Source organism: Anopheles ziemanni, chromosome 3, assembly GCF_943734765.1.
Source record: "Anopheles ziemanni chromosome 3, idAnoZiCoDA_A2_x.2, whole genome shotgun sequence".
NCBI classification, from domain to species: Eukaryota; Metazoa; Arthropoda; class Insecta; order Diptera; family Culicidae; genus Anopheles; species Anopheles ziemanni.
Window position 1 is genome coordinate 5,994,927 of NC_080706.1, and position 22,584 is coordinate 6,017,510.

At 47.0% G+C, this 22,584-nt stretch overlaps 1 protein-coding gene across 1 annotated transcript in view; it reads left to right on the plus strand.

Moving 5' to 3' along the window:
* Positions 1 to 21,912, plus strand: part of LOC131289557 (uncharacterized) — a 55,343-nt gene extending 33,431 nt beyond the window's left edge. Inside the window, exons 2-7 of the mRNA XM_058318838.1 lie at positions 1,700 to 1,821; positions 18,092 to 18,290; positions 18,380 to 18,465; positions 18,527 to 18,656; positions 18,731 to 18,856; positions 18,930 to 21,912. Coding sequence (XP_058174821.1) covers positions 1,700 to 1,821; positions 18,092 to 18,290; positions 18,380 to 18,465; positions 18,527 to 18,656; positions 18,731 to 18,856; positions 18,930 to 21,716 — 3,450 coding nt within the window. The 3' untranslated portion in view covers positions 21,717 to 21,912. The remainder of the gene's footprint in view (positions 1 to 1,699; positions 1,822 to 18,091; positions 18,291 to 18,379; positions 18,466 to 18,526; positions 18,657 to 18,730; positions 18,857 to 18,929) is intronic.
* The last annotated feature ends 672 nt before the right edge of the window (positions 21,913 to 22,584 follow it).

Genomic DNA, 22,584 nt, shown 5'->3' on the forward strand with positions numbered 1-22,584 from the left:
TTTTAATTTGTTGTTTGGCCGCACGTGCCTCAACCCCGCTCGGGAGGTGGTGAGGTTGTAAAGTGGGTGCTGGCCCTCCAGCGTGTCACGGCGTCACCAACATAGACACACACGCTCGCGGGCACGCTCCACGATCTCTTCATAGTGGCACGAGCCACCACGATCCAACGATTGCGCGATCGGGCGACTTTCTCCGTCACACAACACGCTGCCCGAACGCGATCCGTAATCATCATCAGCAGCAGCTCCTCGATGATGCGATATCGGCGGGTTTTGTTTTGGGTTTTCTCTCAACCCCCGTGTGTGTTTTTTCCTTCTCTTCTTTATGATGCGATTTCGGGAAATTTGCGCCACCTTTGGGGGGGGGGGGGGGGGGGGGGGGGAAATTGGGTGCCTGCGGATCGAATTTGACGAATGTTTCGCCACCCCAGGGGAGGAGAGCATGGTTATCGACCGATCAGTGTCGGCTCGTTCGATTCGAGCGGTTGGTTGCAAATTCCAGCCGCAAACGTCGCCGCCCTCGTTTTACTATTTCTTCTGCTTCAGCTTTGTGGTGCATCGATGTCTTTCTTCACCCCCGCGGGGACCACGGGAGGAGGAGGGAAAGATGATAGCAATGCCGTTTATTATGCCATTTACCTTCGCGCGAGCATTTTGTTTTGCTTTCGGTGCACACCGCGGGAAGATAAATTAATTTGTCGTGCACACTAATGAGCGGCACCGATTGGCGCGATGTTGTGCAGCGCGTGACACGAACTGTAGCACTTTGCACGGGCAAGCATTCTACCCGTTGTCGGGTGACTTTTTGCAGCCAGTTTAATGATGACGATAAGGAAAAGTGGGTGCTCGATGGTTCTCGAAGTGCTGGAGCATGGGACTGGGGAGCTTTATTTTCAAATTGTTCCGTTCAAATGTTTGCTTCGGTTTTTTTGTGCGAGATTGAAGGGCGTAGGTGGTGGTTTTCTTTATTTCTATTTGCTATTGCATCTGCAAGGTGATACCGTTTATGACTGATGGATGGGGATCTTATCTTATCGCTTTGTATGTACCAATAAATTCCTTGGAATGCCCGATCCATATCGCGTTGGTGGAGGCGATGCTGTTTATGGCTTGAAGAAACCTCTCGTTTGATTTTCTTCCTACTCTTAATAGTTTAAATGTGTGTTTGTTTGATTTGTTGTCCTGATTATTTTTCGTTGTACTTAATTGAATTAAAGCCAGGAGTGACTGTGGAACACTCTGAGGGATTATTATTTCCTAAAAAAAGTTATTATCTTAGCACTTTGTCCGCAAAGCACTGCAAAAGCTTTATTGACGTCATTCAGATAACGCAGCTTCGGTGTGCAAAAAGTACACCGAAGAAGAAATTCTCATTATGCATATCTGTTTTTACTGCCGATACCACCGAGCAGCGTCCGGTTTTTCCTACAACAAGTCATCTCGGCAAAGGAAAAAAAAAACTACCCAGGGAAGCACCGTTGTTTGCCGAAAAAATGGATTTCAACAAGAAAAACAAGTTAATTGCCTGCACACCCTCGCAACCGATCTGCACCCTACCTTCCGAGTAAACGCCACCGGAAAGATCTTGCGGATTAATGTACTTCTTGTTAGCGTGCAAGTACACAGCGCACACTAATTATCTACGTTCTCGTGTTCTCATTTTTTTTTTTGTTTTCGTTTCGTTTCCTCTCCGCAACAGGTGACACATCGGACGACCGGTGACGTAATGGTGCTGAAGATGAATCAACGGCGCGCCAACCGGCCCAACATGCTCCGCGAGGTTCAGCTGTTGAACAAACTATCGCATCCAAACATCCTGAGGTAGGTGGTGAAGGGATTTTCTGCAGTTGAAAAAAAACCCAACCTCATTGACTGGCAGCCTTTTGCTACGTCGTCCAGGGCGCTAGACGTGGCGTGTTACATACTACCACACGAAGAAAACCATTACAGGTCTTAGTAAGAACACCCGGCGAAAAGGGAGCAATATGTAATTGATTTAAAAGCCCATTTCCCACTCTTTCGCCGGTGGATGCATTTTCTAGCCCGTTCTTGGTGGAAAAGGATCGACCGGAAGGATGTGAAGGGCTTTACAAACACACCGGTGAAGGTGTTCCTGTGTGTCTAGCCTAGGTTGGAAAAATGAAATTTTCCGATCAAACCCGACTTCCGGCTCTAGACGAAAGGGGGGGTTTAAACACGTGGGAAAGTTAAAGCTGGCAGAAACATTTCCCCGCGCGTCTAGACGGGGGTGTGTAGCTAGTCTAGGCGTTGTCTAGGGCGGCACATCGTCGTACTTTCGCGGCCGATATTCAGTCAACCGAGTGAGCATTCACTTGCTCGGGCCAGCTTGATTGTGGGGGTGCGGAGAATTGCATGTCTTAAACCCTTTTTCTTAATTTCGATTTGCAAGATATCGATTGTGTTTTTATGTTCGATATGCCGCGAGTGGAGATCGATTAATGTACTTTGAAACGCTAGTGATTGGAGAGGGAAAACAATTAATTTTTCATTCCTGTGTGTATGTTGAAATAATAATCCGAGTTTAACATGATGCACTACATGTGCATGCCTCAGCAGTGGAATCGTGCAAAATAAATACCGTTCAGCATGGCGGAAATTGGTAGAGGAAAATGCAAGTGCCGCGTGTGTTACAACTTGCTATTTATCATACAATAAAATAACATTATTGTTAATTGTTTAGATGCCTGCGTAGAAGTCATTCCTCTTTGCGGAGAAAGTTTTCTTCGCTTATTTTTGTTGTTTTTTTTCATTCCCTACTCCAACTGATACAAGAAACATCGATATTCGCATAGATTAAAGCATATTGAACACGGTCACGCTTTACTCCACATTCAAACCTCAATTTTTACCACCACAACAAACCAGATTCTGCTACATTCCCAAGCACTGGCGGCCCTTTCTTATGCTCACCTCACTGGGGACCGGTTCGAGGAAAAACGCGATCGCATCGTGTTTCGCGCAGCGTTCGAGGGCAGCACAAAGTTCAAGGGTCGCTGGCCCTCTCGCATCCGGAAAAGAGACGCCCAAGCGCTCCAACGGTCGAGGCTTTGAGTGCTCCACCAACGCTTGGAGGTGCCTTTTCCTTGGCTTGTTGAATGTTTGATGGAAACTACCGCAGATTGTTTCGCTTCGGTTTTTAAGAGGATTTCGTCCGCGTCGGTTTTGTTTTCCTCTCACGCTGCCGTGTTGTGTTGGGTATTTTTCTGTAATGTTTTATAGAGCAAAGTTTCTACGCGGTTCAGGTTTGCTTAAAATAAATCTTTCTTTTTAACCTTCCTTACTAGTTCTTCTATTCTCAATATTGTGCTTTGAAAAGTACAAAGTTAATTTATCTTTTGTTTCATTTTCTTTTCTGTGTTTTAATTTTATCTAATTATGCAATTACGAACACAATTTTTTCGTACTAATTTGCGTTTCAACGAATAATTTGAGTTTTATTTATCCAATTTCAATTTAATTCGCCAAATGAACGCCCTTTACATAAAAATCGACTCGTACGTCGTGCCGGGATCTGTTTCCTCGCACCGGAGATAAATTACGAACAAAATTATCAACTTTCCTGCCTCGTTTCGGACACAACGCGAACGCCCGGCAGTGTTGTCTTCATTTCTTGTGCCCCGTGTTGTGGTGGTTAGGTTTGCGCTCGCTTTTCTCCACCCGCTCCGTGGGCTCCGTGGTAATTTATGCATACTTCGGGCGCAACTTCAGGCCGGAAGTGGTGGGCTGTAAAGCGGAGCACAATAAGCCATCCGACGAATGGAATACTACCCCGGCCCTTCTTGACGCAGAAAAGCAGCACGTTGAACTTTGTTTTATTTATTTAATTGCAATCCTTAATGTTTAATGAGAATGGTTGGTTGTTGGTGTGCTCGCCCTCTCCTTCCCCTCCACCTTCTTCACCCCTTCGGGATAGTCATGTTGCCTGGTGGTGTTGTTGTCGGTTTGCTGTTTATGCTGCTGCCGCCGAGTTTGTCTACATCTCAGGCTGCTTTTGTTGCCCTCCCGTGTGCGTGCGTGTGTGTGTGATGATATGCAAACTATGGTGGCGTGTAGTATAGGCCTGGTTTTTGCCTATTCGTGATCTCGGGGTTGTTAGTAAGACCGAAAAAAAACAACAAAAGACACATACTGGCAACACGTTGTTGGCCTGGAATGTGGTATGTTTGTTTTCTGTTTTGCGAATGGTCAAACGCTGTTTTTTTTGTGTCGGAGAGTGGCTTGAACCTGTTGTTTGTCGGAGTATATTTTTGCAAACATAAAATATCGAGCGAGAGAGACTCAACTAACAGAGAAAAAAAACAAGAGTAGTTTACAATCATTCCGAAATCGGTAAACAGTAAAACTGGCTACAAACGCTAGACAACGTTATGTGCACGGTCGTGCTTTACTGTAATAAAAACGTTGCAGAGGTGTTGAAGTTTATCTCAAAACAGTCGTGGGCTCGTCGTCGCGGTCGTGAGGGAGAAATCACAAACACCCGAAGACGAAAACCGAAAAGAAACACCCAAACACACAATCGGAGCAAATGGAGACGCCCGATGAGCGATCGTTTGCATCGCGTGGGCTTCGGTTCGTGGGCGAGGGGCGGGTGGGCGAGGGGTGGCGAAATTTAAACCGAGAGTGAAAGCACTCGCGCACTCATCAGGCCAACGCACCGCGGCGTCCGTTTGGTTTCGACGCGAATTTTTCCCCATTTCCCATACCCACAAGCACCCAGATGCTCCCCAAACATCAGGCCGCGATCGTATCTTACGGATTTATGTGTATGTGTGTGTATGTGTGGGGTGTTTTTCTTGTGCATGGGGCAAGGTCGTTAGTAAGCGATGTTGTGATACCTCCTCTTCTGCTCGTCCGTGTTCATCTGTTTTATCTTGCTCACTCGCCTCCCGCAAGGGTCGTTTTTCTCATGGGGTGATTTTTCACCGATCGTTTGCCGAACACTCGTGAAGTCTCTGTCCGTTGGGGAAGTTTTTTACTTTTTTTTCTCTCCCACAAAAAGAAACAAGATTTATACACTCCGGTGCTGTTTTTGTTTGCCAGTTTTGTCTGGTATACTCGTTTGTTACTCTTGTAACAATTTTTTTTTGGGTTTTCCATTTGCCTTTTTTACACATAAAATTCAGAAAAAAATACTTAGAAAATAGTTTTTGGATGTCGTTTAATTATTGATTTTTTTTTGTGAATGAGTAAATTGATTGTATATTTGATATATTTGGTTATATTATTAACGTCAATTTATTAAAGAATATCAATTGCTTTTTCACTCTGCTAGGATAAATAGCTCTTGCTCGTTGTTCAATCTTTTAAAACAATGTTTGAAGTTATTACATCCAACTGTTTTTGTCCCTCTTCCCTGTAGTGCTAGCTCTAAAGAAGTGATTAACGCGATCGCAAAAATAGCGCCAGTGCGTTCATGATCATCACGTTTTTAAATCAGGGGACCGTGCATGCGTTGTGGTTGGTTTTTTTAATGTTATTTTTATGCTCCGACGTTAGCATACCCCTTGTATTGATGTTCACTGGCGCTCTCGTTGCTTCGCTCTTGCCGCAGCAACAGTTGCTGAAGAAGTCGGTTTGCATAAATTGGCCGATGTTAGATAAAGCGAACTCCTTTGCAAGAACGGAGAAAAAAAGGGAGAGAGGACCCTTGAAGATACTCGGTCGGGCGAGGACCCTATGTTGCTCGAGTGGTACAGCTTTTGGCAGATGAGTTGGCCACGCCACGTTGGTTTGCTGGGAACCAACTTGAAACGGGCCGGGGGAGTCAGCGGGTGGTTGCGATTGGCACGGCGTGGGGGCTTTGAACTTGCTGAAGGTTGCGGTTGCGAATGCAACGGCCCTTTTTCATCGCTGCACCGCAGCCCCTGGCATTCGGTTTTCTTGGTTCCGCCCACACATTCACCCACCGTTGAAGAGGCGCAAAAGATCATTTCACTCCCCGTTCTTACTCGATGGGGTTATGGGAGTCCGCCTGCTAATATCAACCGGCTGGAGCTGTTGTTTTTCTAACGTTGCATAACGCTGCCTGACCGTGAAATCTATTTCCAACTACGTATGTAGAATATTTGTTTTTCCTTCGTAAAAAAAGGTGTTTTTCCTTTACTTCTCAAAGCAAAACATAACGGAACGGAAGGTTCTCGCATTTGGTCCTATCGACCTTGGGTGCTTTTGAATTATAGCCCCATCGTACTCGTCACTCAATGCGTTATGGCGTTTGGCCGTCCCACAATTTGCCGATGTTACACGCTTTTGCAAAAATAGAACGTTCGCTCGTCTCAACTGTTTCGAAACGCAAACGCTTGTATCAATTAAGCTGTCGTTAAATCTCCACCCCAAAAGTATGACAAAATATTTTCGTAAGAACATTCCGTATGGTTTTATTGGTATTTTTGTTTCACTTCGTCCGTGTAAACAAATCACATTGAATCATCAACAGATTCAAGGGGGTTTGCCCGAAATGTGCCGTCCCCACCCGCTGGGACAGTTTTTGTTTGTGATTTTATTTTATTATTTTTACCCAACCAGCTGAACACTTGCTTCCTGTGTCACTCGTCCGAGCGGATTTATGTTCGCTATTTCGGGACCAAAAGTTGTGGTTGTTGTGTTTTTTTTTTCCTAATTTCCTTTCGATTTTTCGCTTTCCGAAAATATCGGTGGGCGGCTGGTAGGGTTTATTTTCGATGGCGATGATTAACCTGCGTTCTAATTTAGGAACGCGTCAAATATATCTTGGTCGGATGTTTATCAGCGTGTTCGTTTTGGTTTGTTTGGTTCCAGGTTGATTTTACTCGTTTATTTATCAAATGTTGTGGCTATTGAAAATTTTACTCAAAGTGAAAAATGCTGTTTTAAAAGCTTTTAAATATAACAAAATGCTCTTTCCCAGAGATTCCATAGGTTGACCAAAGCGAACCCTCTTGTTTATCAGTTTCAAAAGTTAATGTGAACGATTCTCTCGGAGCTATAAACAATTAAAGCACTTTCAATTTCCCTTTCATTTAGTGTTTGTTTAAGTTCGCACGGAGCCGGAAATATCGCTGCAGCAAAAAAAAAAAAAACAACCAACAACGGTAGCAAAACCCTACGGGAGCATAACGTTACGCAACATCGATTGCATCCGGGCGAGGGGGTTTTTTGGAAAGCATGGGAATCATTACCCTCCCTATCAGATGGTGCATTGCATTTTTGTTTTCGCCACATCATGTCAATGCCTCCGCCGTTTGGTCATAAAACGCGACCAGATTCGGTACGCAACGCTAAACCGAAACAGAAGGAGAAAAGTCGCCTCGAAGAGAAAGAAAATCGACATAAAGAAATTGTTCGCCCGGGAAGCATAGTGTTCGCCGGGAACCGGTACTGGACATGTGGATGCGGTCGAGTTGTTGGCCCGATCGAGTCGATCGTTCACTGATGCTCCGGCGATACCAAAACGGATCCCACTGGCTCTGATTCGCGCTGTGTGTCCGTCCATTCACTTCCTGATTGACACATTGGGAGCGCCGCACACCATGCTCTCGTCCCTGCAGTTCACTTTTCGATGTTTTCCGAAACCGACCATCGTTTCAACATGCTTCCTTTCCTTTTCCTTCATCTTCTGCTTCACGCCTGTTCCACTGATCGATTTAGCATAAATTGCAACGCATTTGTTTCGATCGTGCATGGACGAGATGGTCGCAGTGAAATTCGGCTCGATTTCGTTGTCGAAAGTGAAATTTGTCGTGGAAAGTTGACTGATCGGTGATCTGTTGTTTGGCCACCGCGTGTTACTCTTGCTTTTATTTCTGCTTTACGCTCAATCAGGTGTTTTTCAGGCACGATTTGCGATGCAGCATGCGTTCGCATTGGGTTTGCGGAACCGATTTCCATACAATTAGGACGTGTTGTTAAGGCAGTTTAGAGCTATCGCGGGATGATCTATGAATAGGAAATGATTTTTATTACAAGTGAATAGATTTGCAATGTCGTTAATACACCATCTGGTTAAATTCAAATCATTTAATTGTTATTCCACTCGTTTCGATTCCCTCTCGCATACTCGCAATAAGTTTAAAAATATCCAAGTTGGATAAAATAGGAGACTAATGAAGAAAGCAAACGATCGGGCAGCATAATTCGCGTAAAATTACCGCTTCTCGACGCGGCAAGTGTCGGTCGCCCGATGTCGAGTGCGCAAATCCGTTAATCTGGCCGCAACCTCAAGCGATCGGGCCCAATATGGGCCCCCAGTAAGTGCTTCGCACCATACGATCGACCTCAATACGCGTGCCTTCCCAAGGGGGGGCTGCAAGAAAAAGGTCACCGAGGGGCACAAGATCCGGACAGAACGTATTCGCTTAATTGACCCTGCCGTGCACTGAGTGTACAAAGAGGAGAAGAAAAAACATGGGGAGAAATTCTTCCAGACCGTGGGTAGTCAGGCGCCATCTTAAGCGGTTTATAGTGATCGTCGTTAAATTCCACCATACGCTTTCGATACGATTTTTTGCTTCGCCTTCGCCGGGCCAGGATCAATCTTGGTTCCTTTTACGGCAGGCGAAGGCTTATGGAGGGGGTGCATGTACCCGCAAGTATCGGCTTCTTCTTCTTCTTCTTCTTGGCGTAACGACCTCTTGGTCATGCCTGCCCGTTAAGGGCTTACGAGACTTGTTTCCCTGTTGTACGTGGATAGTCAGTCCTCTCGTACAGGGGAGGGTCCGGTCTCGGTTGGGATTCGAACCCTTGCCGTCGAGGTGCTGAGCCTCGGCGCTCATGGGCCGATTTTCTAACCGGCGCTACCGCTCGGCTGTCGCGGACCCCAAGTATCGGCTGTGGATCGTAAAAAGCGAAGAATCGACCAAATTACCAACACTCCATTTACGACCGTTGTGGGGACCAATTGCGTTTGTCATTTCATTTCTGATGCGTCCTCATCGATCGCCAATGCAGCAAAGGGGCAGCATCATGCCCCGTCGCCATTGAGAACGATCGCGAACGAGTGACCGATCCTGGCGGTTCGATGCCATAAATATGCCGCAACTGATGGTCGTAAAAAAACTACGGTCCGGATTAAAGGATAAAAAATCGATATGATGGACCGAACAAACGGGATCGTCAAGTTAAGTCGATGTCGTTGAACGATAGGAGCGCACCGCAGCATCAACTGGCCGGGAAAATTGAGCTATTGTTCGCATCAAAAGGTGATCGCAAAGGAGGAAGGTCCGCCCGGCTCTTGGTGGCTGTCCCTCTCCTTGGGGGAACGGGTCGCGGAAACCTTATAACGGTTCCTTCCGCTTTCACGAGCAGCTTCAAGAGGCTTGGAGAGTTTCGAATGAAAGCCCGATTGCGTTGATTAGGCTGCGGCGCTGGCCGTTTATTTTCCTCCCATTTCGTTTGTTGCCTCGTGTGAGCAGATTAACGTATGCTTGATGCTTGATAAACGGGGCTCACGTGTTCAATTTGGTGAACCTGTAAATACTCTCTCCTCGGGCCGCCGCTCGACACACAAGTGACACTTTGATCACTCGCAGGGCCTTCGGGCAACGTAATTGTGATATTTATAACTGGCGCCTCCGGTTTCCACAAATTATTTCCACGAAGAACTGGTGCCGGTGTTGGTTGGATCGGAAGAAAACTAAGATGGAACGGTGGAAAAGGGTGGCTTTCCTCCCTTGGGCCGTGCCAAATGAGATTAAAGTATTTAATCAGACGACGAGTTGGCCTGCTTTTTTTTCCCCCCGTAGACGTTCGTTTGAACGTAAACGGGTCGATTGTGTAACGGATTAAATTGTCCAGCGCCTAATCGTTTTTGTTTTATTCAAACAAATCAAGAAAGGCCTGACAGGTTGAGGGGGGTATGCTTTTCTTTTCAATTAAAATGATCCACTCTCTAATTTATTACACCGTGAATTTAGACGTGTTGTAGAGTCATTTATTAGCGGTCCTTTTTTATTTTCAATTTATTGTCAAGTGCTTTAATTTAATTTCGACTTATAAGTCAAATGGGTTGGGATTTTTTTTCAATAATATTTTTCTTTGAGAATATGTTCGTCTTTCCTTTCTCGTTTTCCTTCACACTCTCGAACATCGATTTACGATTGCGCATGGGCGATCGATTTGCGTACGGTCGAGCGGCTGCGGGAAGAAAATGGAGCAGTAAATGAGGCTTCATTTGTATAATTCCCTCGATGACTGTAACCGTGGGCCGTTCGAGAGCACTCGTTCATGCAGAACGTCTCGAGATGATGCCTTGGGGCGGAAAATTTCGAGTGGAAGGCTCGAAGGGCTTTAGAGTTCACGGAGGAGAATTAAAAGGGTTTAAGGGGAAACAATGAACAAGATTATGACCGTACAGCCGAGGTTGAGCCATGGAATGGACTGGAAATAAATGGATTGAATTATTTTCCCCGATTTACATAACGATCTCTTGTCGACCTAAAGTGGTCAAATTTGTTGGAAAGCGTGAAAATACGACGGATGATGTTCCGTGTGTCTTTTAAATATATTTCCCAACGTCGCAGCATCGATGTAGGTTCAATAAATTAATCTCTATCTAATTGCATCTCATACCAAAAACATTATGGGGCATCGAATTGCAACAAGGAAGAAACACGTAAACGATCGGTTTTTCCCCAAGCCATATTTCAGTTACATCGATCATACGGACACGAACGAACGAGTGTGGCAGACGTAATTTTGTTGCAACGGCCAACAATTGCCATAAAGTGCAGTGATTAGGACGTGTGTAATTGCAACCCAGTCCCCCAGCCCGAACAATCGAATCTCGAAGGTGGCCACCCAAATTGACACCTCCTATCTTGTTTCCTTCGATTATGTCGGTGCCGACGTTCGGGCGAACGATTACCGCACCGCGAAACTGCTGTGTGTGTGTGTGTTTGAGAGAGAGAGAGAGAGAGAGAAGGAAGAGGCGGCATGTAATCCGTCGCAAATCGCATAACTTGGCCAGGGCTCCGGCGGTCAACGGCACTGCAACCTGCAACCCAACCGGTCGTAACCGGCCAAGAAATGGACGCTTCATCGGACACGTTTCCCGGGGATGGGGTTTCGGATCGCCCTGCTTGCGGGGGGATGAAAAAACGGAGGCAAAAACCGGTTGACCGCCCCCAACGGCCACCCGTAACCGCAAGAAAGGCAGAGAGGAAGAAGGAATCGATCTGCACTTGGTTCGAGGGAGGTTACTATTTTCAGGAAAAACAACCTCCTTCGGATGTTGTTGTTGCTGCCGGGGTGGATTGGAAAAATAAAGTGGATAGTTGCCGTGAGGCATCATGCAAAATACCAATAAATATAGCATGGGTGCTTTCGATTTCCCGAGCAACATTAATCGATGAGTTGACCATTCGGTTACACTTAATAACGCTTCTTGCTCGAGAACACGTTACGATGTAACGCTTCCAAACGCTTCGATAAATGCAAATAAAATTTAAATAAACTCTGTGATACTTTTTTTGCCTAATAATTTAATCTGGGCTATCTTCCCTACGCGAGTCCTACTAACCTGGTTCGATTATTGTCCACATATTTTACTGATCTTAATTCCAGCCTCTAAAGGAAACGGTAAAAATGTGGTGGTAAATGGTCACATTGCAAACCTCCTGCTTCTAGATATTGCACGGCTGTGGTTAACTCTTGTTGACCAAGGCAAACCTAGCCTATGGCCCTACCACTACACAGCCGCGCCGACCCCTCCCCGGCTCTTCTGACCCAATTTTGTCATTTTCATCTCGTTAATTTCCACGCGATGCGCACGCATTACCACTTGTTAAATCCCGGACGTTCGAACGGGCTGTCGAATCGCAAGAAAAACCCCCTCCGGACCACCGACAGACACTCCACGAAACGAGCCCAATTTGTGTGCGAGCTTCTGCTGCTCAACCACACGCGCGCTCCTTCGTGGGGAAAAACACCTCCGAGCCACAGAAAATTCGATCCGCGGCCAGCTTGATTTCGACAAACCCATCATCCACCCGCAAACCAGACCGCAGCGAAAGAAAAACTGCACTCTAATTACCTCATCCATGCTTCTTGTTGCACCATTCCCTGTATCATTGGCCTCCCTCCCGCTGGGCAATGTGGGCCAATCGAAACAACTGACCGAAAATCTTCCGCTTGTTTTTTTTTTTTTTTTGTTATCATCGCGGTCAAGTGTGTGAAAATGGTGGGAAAAGAAAGCAATTAAAGCCGGTGTGTGGGAAGACACACGAGGATGGGCTGTGTGCTAAACCTTAACTGCATTCGAACGTAGAGGATAGCTTATTTAGTAGTTTGGTTTTTTAACAATGCGGGATTGAAGCTAGTTTTGCGAAATCTCTTAAATATAAGCAATTAAATTGTTCTACAACGGGGGTTCTTCACTTCAGTTCCTTCTTTTACTCATGTTCGACAATGAGTTTACCAATGTCAGTGTTGTCTTCCTTTTCGGAAGCGTTAGATCAAGCAATGCTTATCGGAAATTAGGCGCGAAAATAAGGTGTAAACAAAGAAACCACACCGTTCCTTCCACCCTTGTCCGACATGATTGCACCAATTATCGCAATCTCGAGCCGGCGCTTCCCACCGAAGCACGTTTTTCGCTCGATGCGATGCGATTTCTAGAACACGGAAGCGCCAAAACGGAAAACACAAATCCCATAATCGGCTCGTAAAGCTGAAGCACCCCACACTTAAGGTAACAGAACGCGCGTCGGGACTACATGCCTCTCGAAGCGTGTTCGGGAGGTTCCTCTTCTGGGCTGCTGGAGGTAGAACCCCCGAAAATTCCCCAAAAAAGAAAAAGCTCCCCCTCGAGTGCAGCGCAAGTGCTTTTTTTCCGTGCGCTCCTCCAAATTAGCGCAAATCATCCATGTTCCGGTAGTGTGTGGCTTTGGTGGGCGCGAAACACTACTGAAGAGGCTGGAGAATGGTGTTAATAATCTCTACCGCATTACCTAGATTTCCGACCTGGGGCCGAGCCGAGAGAAGGAAGCGGCTTCTGGATGGAGACTTCGTTTGACAAGAGGATCAAGCCCGGCACCTTCGGCTTCTTCGGGGTGGTGGAAGGTTAATGAAGTTTAAAGCGCGTAAACACACTTGTCGGTAGCTTCAGAGACATGCTAATGCACGGGGCTGCTGCTTCCAGAACGGAGTGGTGTAAAGATGTTGCTTCACGCCGTGTAGTGGCAATTTCGAACACTTGAGGACGCTTTTCAGGCGGGTAAAAGCGGGAGAAAAAAAGTAGCGGTTGAATAACTTTGCCATCGATCAGCCTCGGGTGGGCTCTGGTCTGGACGATCAAGTCGAGGGGCGAACAGCTCATCTGAAATTCTAATTTCGGAAAATACGGATGAAAATGTACAAGTTTCCTGTTTTTCTACCAACTTCGCTAAGCGAATGGGAGCGGCGGAGATGGGTCCTGGCGAGTGGAACTGCATCATGTCACGAAGTCACGAACAAGCCTTTTCCTTCCCGTGCGATCGTTTCTGGTTTGGGGCTCACAATATTTGTTCAGTTACAGAGCAGTATTTACAAACAAGTAGTAATGCAATAAACTCTCAAACTATTTTGCCTACCGATGTGCTATCATATTTCAAACGATTCAATTCGGCTTGTCGGCTGTTGCATGTTGTTCGAGTGGCTTCCCCAAAGTGATATCCAATGTCCATATTTGTTCGATAACGATCGTGCTAAGCCTATATTTTCACCAACCAACGACCATCATCGACCAAAACGGTGCGAGCGCTTTAGGGGTGGGCCGTAAAGCAAACAGTTTCCATCCTCCGATACCGTGGCACGCTTCCGCGGAAGCTCGGAAAATAAAACCCGTTTGCTCGCTCGATATGGCGCACTGTGGCACACCGTGGCCTTCCGGAGCGGAGCAAGGAAAATCGCTATGCGCAGGCCGTGCGACCGGACAGGAAGCGATCGCAACTGCGGGCACCCACTGCGGGCGCCTTTGCCGTGTGGAACAGCTGTGTTGAGCGTCTGTGATCTGGTTGGAGAGGAGGTCCACCTGGTCCTCGGTATCGAGGTGCTTGTTCAACCCGCACGAGGCACCGAGCTGGATGCGATTTGGAAGGCGGAAACAACCTCTCCGGTCGGACGTGAGGTATCTCGCCAAACAGTCGACGACTTGTGTGGAAACTTGTATTCTCTCGATGACTGATGCAACTGTCGGACTGGTAGAAAAAACAAGGTAATTAGAGATGTGTTTGGAGCTGCTACTGACCTCGGTACGTTGTGGATACGTTGGATTGATGTGCGCGAGGACTCTCGTCGCATTACTTCGGTATCAATTTGGAGTGGGTTAGTTGGGCGGTTCGTGCAGGAAACGTGTCCGTAGATGATGGAAGTTTATTTCTTTGTTTACGTTGATGTAGGAAACGTTCCTGAACGTTTACTTACAAAACATCACACTAGTTAAAGTAAAGCTCCAGCTCATGTTACTATCAAGACTATCGAAATGAGTTCAGGTATCTTCAACCCTTACACACTTTGTTCCCATGGTTTATGAAAATAAATGTATCAAATACATGCAACCAAGCCCCAACTCGTTTTCACCATATCAATCTCACCACCCGTTCGTGCCCTTTTAGGAAGTTACTTCGCATTTGTCTCGTGTTACAGCGGCGTGAGAAAATGGAAGCCTCTCAATGTCGGCTGCGTTGAGTTCAATTTAACATAATTTGCTTACGCTTAATGTCCACATGTCGCCGTTCGCCTTTCGGTACCGGGTGGACGAATTAGGAGCACGTTGCCAAAACTGTTTCATCTAAAGGTTCGCGGGATCCAAAACCGTCCAATCGACGGCGGTGAGGTGCTGGTGCCGCATTATTCATCTCGCCATCAGGCGAAGGCTCCCTTGACCCAGATGGGTGCCATATTTGGGATGTGACTGTTTTTTTTTGTGTGGAGCGCTCGTTATGTTACGTGCGCGCTGGGTCGCCTTGTTGCCTTTCATCATGATTTATTTTCATTTCCCTCCAGAAAGAACTGGCGCCGAGGTCCGGTTGACGGATAGCGAACGTCCAGCGCCGTATGAATGAACAAGAAGCTCGAGTGGGGCGACGACACGACTGTTGGTCCTAACAACGCGTTGGTTTTTAAAATATTTTAAATGTGCCACTAGAAGCGGAGGATAAACAAAACTCGCCCCGACCTTCGCAGCATCTCGTGATTGTACGCCACAGGGAAAATGCGGAAGTACCGTTTCGGCGTAACGCATTAAAACGCGGGGAGCGCCCTTGGACAACCCCCTATGGCAAAGGGTTCTACCGGTCGAATGAAGCGTTCGGCGTAGATCTCGAGGTGTGACTTCCGGGCATAATCCCGCCCGGATACAACGACGTGAGAAAGCCTAAACTAAACTTCCGCTCGAAAAACTCGTGCACCGAACGATCTATTGTTTCCAACCGGCGGGGGGGGGGTTTCCACTCACAAGATCGCGAGCGAAAGTCGGAAGCAACCAGAATGGAATTGTTGTGTCCCTGTCACTGTGAACTTCAGTGACGGAGTGGGTCGACTGTCGAGAGGAACCGTTGAGATGCAACACGAAAACACCCTTTTCATAGCGATGGATCATGGGAATTTCGATTCAAGAGGAAAACACCAGCTGTCGAGCAGATGATGAGAAGATGAGGCCGTTCGTTGACCGGACCAGAAACTTCGGATGACTTTTCGCCCCAATGCCCGGTCGTTCCCCGGAGTGATGGTCTTGTAAAATACCACGATGTGATCCGTTAAGTAACACAAATTCTCGAAATTCCCAGCACGATCGCCGCAAATCGGCCGGGTGCCACCGAAGTACCGTGCGCCCGGTAAACGGACAACCGGACAGAAACAATGGGAACGTCGTTTGGCGAAAAAAAACAGCGTGATTTTTGGGAAAGATGTTCCGCCGGGTTTATGGTTGAGTATTTCAGTTTCAACCCTAAGGATTTTCATGAATTATTAAGTTTTAATAAAACAACGCTAAATGCCGATCATGCTGGGGAAACAATTTCACAAGGTTAAAGTCCCGTGAAATTTCCCCTTTTCTAACTATCCTAAGCCGATGGCCAACGCGTTGTTACATACCCGTGCGTTCCGATAGAAACATCACCCAACAACGCGAGTTAACGCTTTGTTGGATTATGTCAAATCAAAGAATTTCCTCTACCCGCTATAGTTTCACGCTTTTCCGCCAACGAATGCCGTCGAGTTATTTTTCACGTCCGCTAAAGACACTTTGATTAATGATGGCGGCAAATGGCCGGCGGTTACTTTAGCCTTACGCAATGGTCCACAAAACCGACGGATGCTGAGGGCCGAAAATTTCGGCCTGCGGTGGAAAGTGTTGTCTATATGTGCTCCGAAAAATTACTGGGCCAATTTCCTTACGCCCCGAAGGCTCGAGGGAGAGATTTTTTTCTAAGGTCCATCATCGTTCATTATTATTGTGGCGTGTAACTACCGTGGACTTTTTAAACCAATCTATTCGTTTCGGTGGAGTTTTGTAGGAAAAAAATGTTCAGAAGAGACAGGTTGAACGATGAAAGCTAAACAATCTTTCATGGTAGATTTATGACTGGTCCAAAAACAATTTATGAAACGGGCAAGAGGAAGTGGACATTTGTACTTACGGCATTGTTTGCATCACAAGAGATGTAATCAAACATTTCTCAGCTCAATACATTTATTTAATAGTAACTATTGCTACTGGTCTTTGAGGTTTCGATCGGATATAGTGTCAGACTTATGCCCCCCAGAATGTGATACAGATACAGAACAATAAATACGAGGGTTGCCTTTTAGGTTTCGGGATTTGAAAAAACTGGTGATGCAATCTGTTAATTAACAATTTTATCGTAAAGTTTGACGTTTTTGAGGTTATTCGTACTCAGAACGTTTTGACATAAGAACGCTATTTGTGTTGTTAAAAAAATTAAAGTTTCAATCGACACGAGTCTTTTTTGAGAGATCTTTGCTTCTTCAGGTGTTGAAAAACGTTGAAATCTCAGTTTATTTTTTACGTACGGGAATTAAAAGAAGTCATTTGGTGCTAGATCCAGGACTATATGGCGGATGACTCATCAAATCGATGTTTTGAGTACACAAAAATGCAGTTGTTTGAGCCTATGTGTGAGAGCTCGCATTGTCGTGGTGACGGGTGATCCGTCGACGGCGGTTGAATTTCCTGATTTCTTGGAAGGCAACTGGCAAACAAATTGTTGTGTACCACTCAGAATAGACTGTTCTGCGTTGTTCTAGAGGTTTGGTTGCGATATATCCAGTTTTTTTTTTCGAAAAAACATGCGACCATTTGCTTAGAAGTGCTTCGTGCGTGAACAACTTTGGTTGGATTCGCCTCATCTTGAAACACCCGTACAGTCGATTGCAGTTTAGTTAAGGGCTCATTCGCGTAAATCCACGACTCATACCCTGTCACGATATTAAAGACGGGTTTGGAAGCACCGCAATCGTATTTTTCGAGCATTTCTTCCGACCAATCGACACGCCTCTTTTTTGAGAGATTGACAAATTTTGTGGAATCCAATACCAGCTAATTTTTTTGACAGTTAAATGTTCATGCAATATTAAGTATATGCTGGTCCCAGTAATACCTAAGGTTGTCTCTATCTCACAAAAAGTCACATGACGATCTTGCAATATCCGTTCACACACAGCATCAATTGTTTTCGGAACGATAACTGATTTTGGAAGACCTTCACGAAATTCATCTTGGAGTGAACTCCGACCACGATTTAATTTTCCAAACCATCGATAAATACTAATCATTGATGGAGCTTCATCACCAAAAGTTGAATTAAGTTCATTCATGCACTACTGCTGTGTCAATTCACGTCGAAAGTTGCAAAAAATAATCGCACGAAAATGTCCACGACCCAATTCCACAATTTGGCGGACATTGACACTTTTAACATTTTTTTAACAACACAAATAGCGCTCGTATGTCAAAACGTTCTAAGTATGTATAACCTCAAAAACGTCAAACTTTACGATAAAATTGTTAGTTGGTAGATTCCATCACCAGTTTTTTCAAATCCCGAAACTTAAAAGGCAACCTACGTAAACTTTGTTTTTTGCGTCTCTCCGACAGGTTTATGGGTGTCTGCGTTCAGGAAGGACAACTGCACGCCCTCACGGAGTACATCGAGGACGGTTCGCTGGAGCAGCTGATCGCGAGCAACACCGAGTACCTTCCGGCCCTTTGGAAGATAAGGATCGCGCTCGGGATTGCCCGAGGAATGCAGTACGTGCACGACGTCGGTATCTTTCATCGCGATCTTACCAGCAAAGTAGGTGGACCTAACCGGGTGGCTCGAGAGTGGTGTGGGTTCCATCGAGCGAGTTCTTAAACTTTAATGCAAAACTTTTCCTTCCGCAGAACGTGCTGGTGAAGCGACTTCCTGACGGTATGTTCGATGCGGTGGTCGGTGACTTTGGGTTGGCCGCCAACATCCCTCGGAAATGGTAAGTTGGAGAGACACTTTCAAAACGTGCAAATCAGCTAACGGAAGTCTTGCTTTCCCAGTGGTAAACCCCGCCTTGACACAGTTGGCTCCCCGTACTGGATGAGCCCGGAGTGTCTGAAGGGACAGTGGTACGATCAAACCAGTGATGTATTCTCCTACGGAATTATCTTATGTGAATTGATAGCACGGGTGAGTAGAGAACAATGTTCTTCTAAACAACAAAATGAATGGTTGAAATAATTACCGTGTTTGCTCCATTGTAGATCGAGGCAGATCCCGACATTATGCCTAGAACTGATACGTTTGGTTTGGACTACATTGCGTTTGCCGATGTGTGTCCGAACGATACGCCACCGGCGTTTTTAAGACTGGCCTTCTATTGTTGTACTGTAAGTAGTTGTTTTAGTAGAATTTCATCCAATAATATCTCCCTAATAAATATACATATTTCTTTTCTTGTAGTATGATCCAAAGAGTCGACCGACGTTCACGGAATGTGTCAAAAAGTGCACACTACTGTCCGATGTGTGTGAGGATAGTTACAATCATCTGCAGCAACAGCAGCAGCATCTGTACAGGCTGAGTGTGGCCAACGGAACCCCAAATGCGCTGGCGAACGGAAGCACCTCAACGAACGGTCTGAACGGTGTTACGACGCCCAGTACCATCATCACCTCCGCGAGCAGCAGCTCCGAACCCGTCCCGGCGGTGACCGAAAGTAGTTCCCCGAGCAACAGCAGCACAACAACGACCCCGTCCGGCAGTGGAGAGTACTCTCAGAATCCTCTGCACCACCGACGGTCGCTGTCGGAGAACGTGATCGTGTTTCCGCCGCACACAACGCCCAGCGATAAGGCGCGCTATCACATGTACCAGCGGGGCAACTCAGTCGTACGGCCGGCCGAACCGGCCATCCCTGAGTCGCCCACCTACTCTAACCAAACGCTGCGCAAGGTGGCGGAAACGATGCTGCTGAAGGATCCCCAGTACAAACCGCGCGCGAACACGGATCAGGGTGGCATACCGAAGGCAAACCCATTCAGTGCCCTATCGCAGCTGAAGGGCGTGAAGAAGATACTTGGTCCCAACCCGGCCGTCACGACGTACAGTTCTGGCGATCTGTTCAGCTCGTGCTTCGAAATATCGGCCCCCTACTTCCGGGCGTGGAACTCGGTGCAGAATCAGATCGTGCAGAATGCCCGCGACGGGCGGAGCTGTACCGGGATGGGTGGTTCGGGTAGTTCCGGCTCGGGCAGTGGCGCTGGTGAGGGTCAGCCGAAAAGTTTACCCAACTCTCCCACTTCGCCACGGAAAGAGTACGGTGAGGAGGACGACGACGAGCAGGCGGGAACCCATGCGATCGGTGGCCGACTGGCGAACGAGTACCGGAAGGTGTCGCTTGGCAACGTGCGAAAGTATCGGGCCAGCTTCACCGAACTCTCTAGTCATCCACTGTACAAGAGTGGTCAAATTGAGACTGAAGTATCGAGTACCGGCGCGACGCGGGGCACTAATCCCACGTCAACAGCGTCTAACACCATCACCTCAACGACAACCGTCAATTCTGCGCCCGCTAAGAAACTGCTGAACGGAGCCGGACCGCCTAAACCCCCCATACCATCCATCGTCTCGACGGAACCGGTGGAGGAGGAGTTGGAAATGACTGAACCCTTACTACCAACGGCGGGAAGCACCAAACGGCCGAAAACTATCAGCAGCAGTAGCAGTGGCAACAATCTGGTCCATCTTAGTAACAACAACAATAACAACGGGGACAGTGGCACCGAGGAGGGTCAAGATGGGGCGAGCTGTGATGGTGAACCGATCCGACCTGATGACGAAGTGTTGCTTAAATCCTCCTCCCGGACAACGATGGTAAGCGATGCGAACGCAAAAGATGCTTGTCCCGATGGAGGAGAAGGTGTTCTGGAAACACCACGCATTCTCACTCGGCGGGGGTCAACGGAGAGTGGATTTTTCTCCTGTCTCAATGAAGACTTTGGCACGTACAAGAGTTCCCCTTGCTGCTGCTTGGAGAGGATAGCGCACTGCGATTCCACTGATCGGTTGCCAATGTGTCGGTGTATGTTTGGAGTAGGAGCAACCGGGTCTAATGGTTCTGGAGCGGGCGATGGCATTACACTCTGTCCGGGTGGTGGTTTAATGTCCAACCAAACGTTAAACGATAGCTCGAGCATATTGTTCTTCGACGATAGCTCAACGACGGTCAGCTCGTTACGGAGCATGGATGATCTGGAGCTGTCGGATTCGATACGGAAGCGATTCAGCCATCATAACCATCACCTGCACCATCTCCACCATGTGCACCAGGTGCACAGTAGGCACAACTTGCTCAGCAACGTGGACATCGATGCACGTTCGATCGATATGGGTTTGATAAATCGGCTTGCTCTGGATTCGGAAATCAGCAGCATGATCCAGAAGAACCAGTTCGCGAACCAACTGCTCTACTGCAAGAACCGCTCGTCGTCGATCTTCACCGACAGCTCGGACGACATCAGCAGTCTGGCCGGGTCGGACTCGCTACTGTGGGACGACCGATCGTACACGGCCCTTCCGACCACACGCTCGGCGCAGATTGCCAAAATCGTCGAGTACTTCGAGCGCAAGGGTCAAACGTTCAAACCATTCACTGTACCTGATTCCCTGCAGCTGGGTTCCTCTACCAACGCCGGTGGGCACTGTGGGGCCGCCAGCGCGGTACACTTACCACACCATCACCATCACCACCATGGGCGACTAGGGCCGGGCACAACAACGGGTGGGGGCTGCATGGGCACCTGTCACAATGCCACGACGACAACGTCACCAGCGAACACAGCGACACCAAATGGAACGGCAATCGGCAACGGGGCGCGCCGACACTCCAGCACCAATGCGGCGGCGGCGGCCAGTGCGGCCAAGATGTCGCAGACTGAACTGAAGCAACGCTTCGAGTACGAGGCGTTCTGCTACGAGCTGGAACGTAAGCAACAATCGGTGGCTGGCAATGGTACGCATCGCCTGAACATCTGTGAAGGAAACGTACGCTCGAAGCTGCAGTTGTTCGACAAGCTAAAGCAGCAGAGCAACATCATCGCGGCCGCCACCAACGGCGGATGCACGGTTGCAACGAACGGAACCACCGCGCTCAACAACGGTGGCACCGTCGGTGGCAATTGTGCAACCAGCAGTGCATCATCCAACGGCAGCTCCAACGTAAACGGGTTAACCATAATAAATAAATGAATAAATAGATAAGTAGAATCTGGTGGAATAAGAGCGGACACAACTGTCGATCGCTCTGGAAGAAGGTACTTTGACAAAAGTCCTTCACACGATCGACGAAAAAAAACACACACACACACAAAACGGGCAATTGCAAAACAAACTGAATCGTACAGTGGAAAGATTACTTATCTACCTTTATATTTGTTAAAAGTGGTTGTAAGCAACAGAGCTCGTGTGTAATGGTTCTGCGACTAACGTAGAGTCCCAAAACAATGCGCCAAACAATTTTGCAGAACCTACAAGAATGTGTCAAATCATTGGAATGCGCTGTAGATCAAAGTGAGATTAGAAAAAAAAAACACATGCACATAAACATGTCCCAGTTTTAATGCCGACAGCAATATCCTGTTCGTCTCTGGCGGTAAACCGTTAAAATAGTTTGTCCGTGTAGAAAAGGAGTACGCTAACGGTACTGAATTGTATAGCATGTTAAAGAGGAAACAATAATGTCACTGTAGCCAGAAATAGTGTACTTTAATCTTGCCAAGCTCCTAGCAACACGTCTACTTCGATCGTCGTGTAGTGAAGCAGCAGAGTAGTTTTATACATAAACGAGGAAAAGCAGACAGTCCATCTCAACAAACGATGTAAAGTTGTGGTTCTATATTTTAACCCGCAAGAAACGCCCTTCTCCTGGGACGGACTAATCGTTTGCACGAAGGCCTTATAGTTTAAACTGGTTCATACGTAGAAAAAAAAAATCATTAGGATTGATACAAAGTAGCTCAATGAATCAACACACAGATTCCTCCATCCGGTCGGAAGTTTGCATCCGAAGAAAGCAATTAATAGAAGGACGTAAGTTACAGGTTCTTGTCTCCAACAC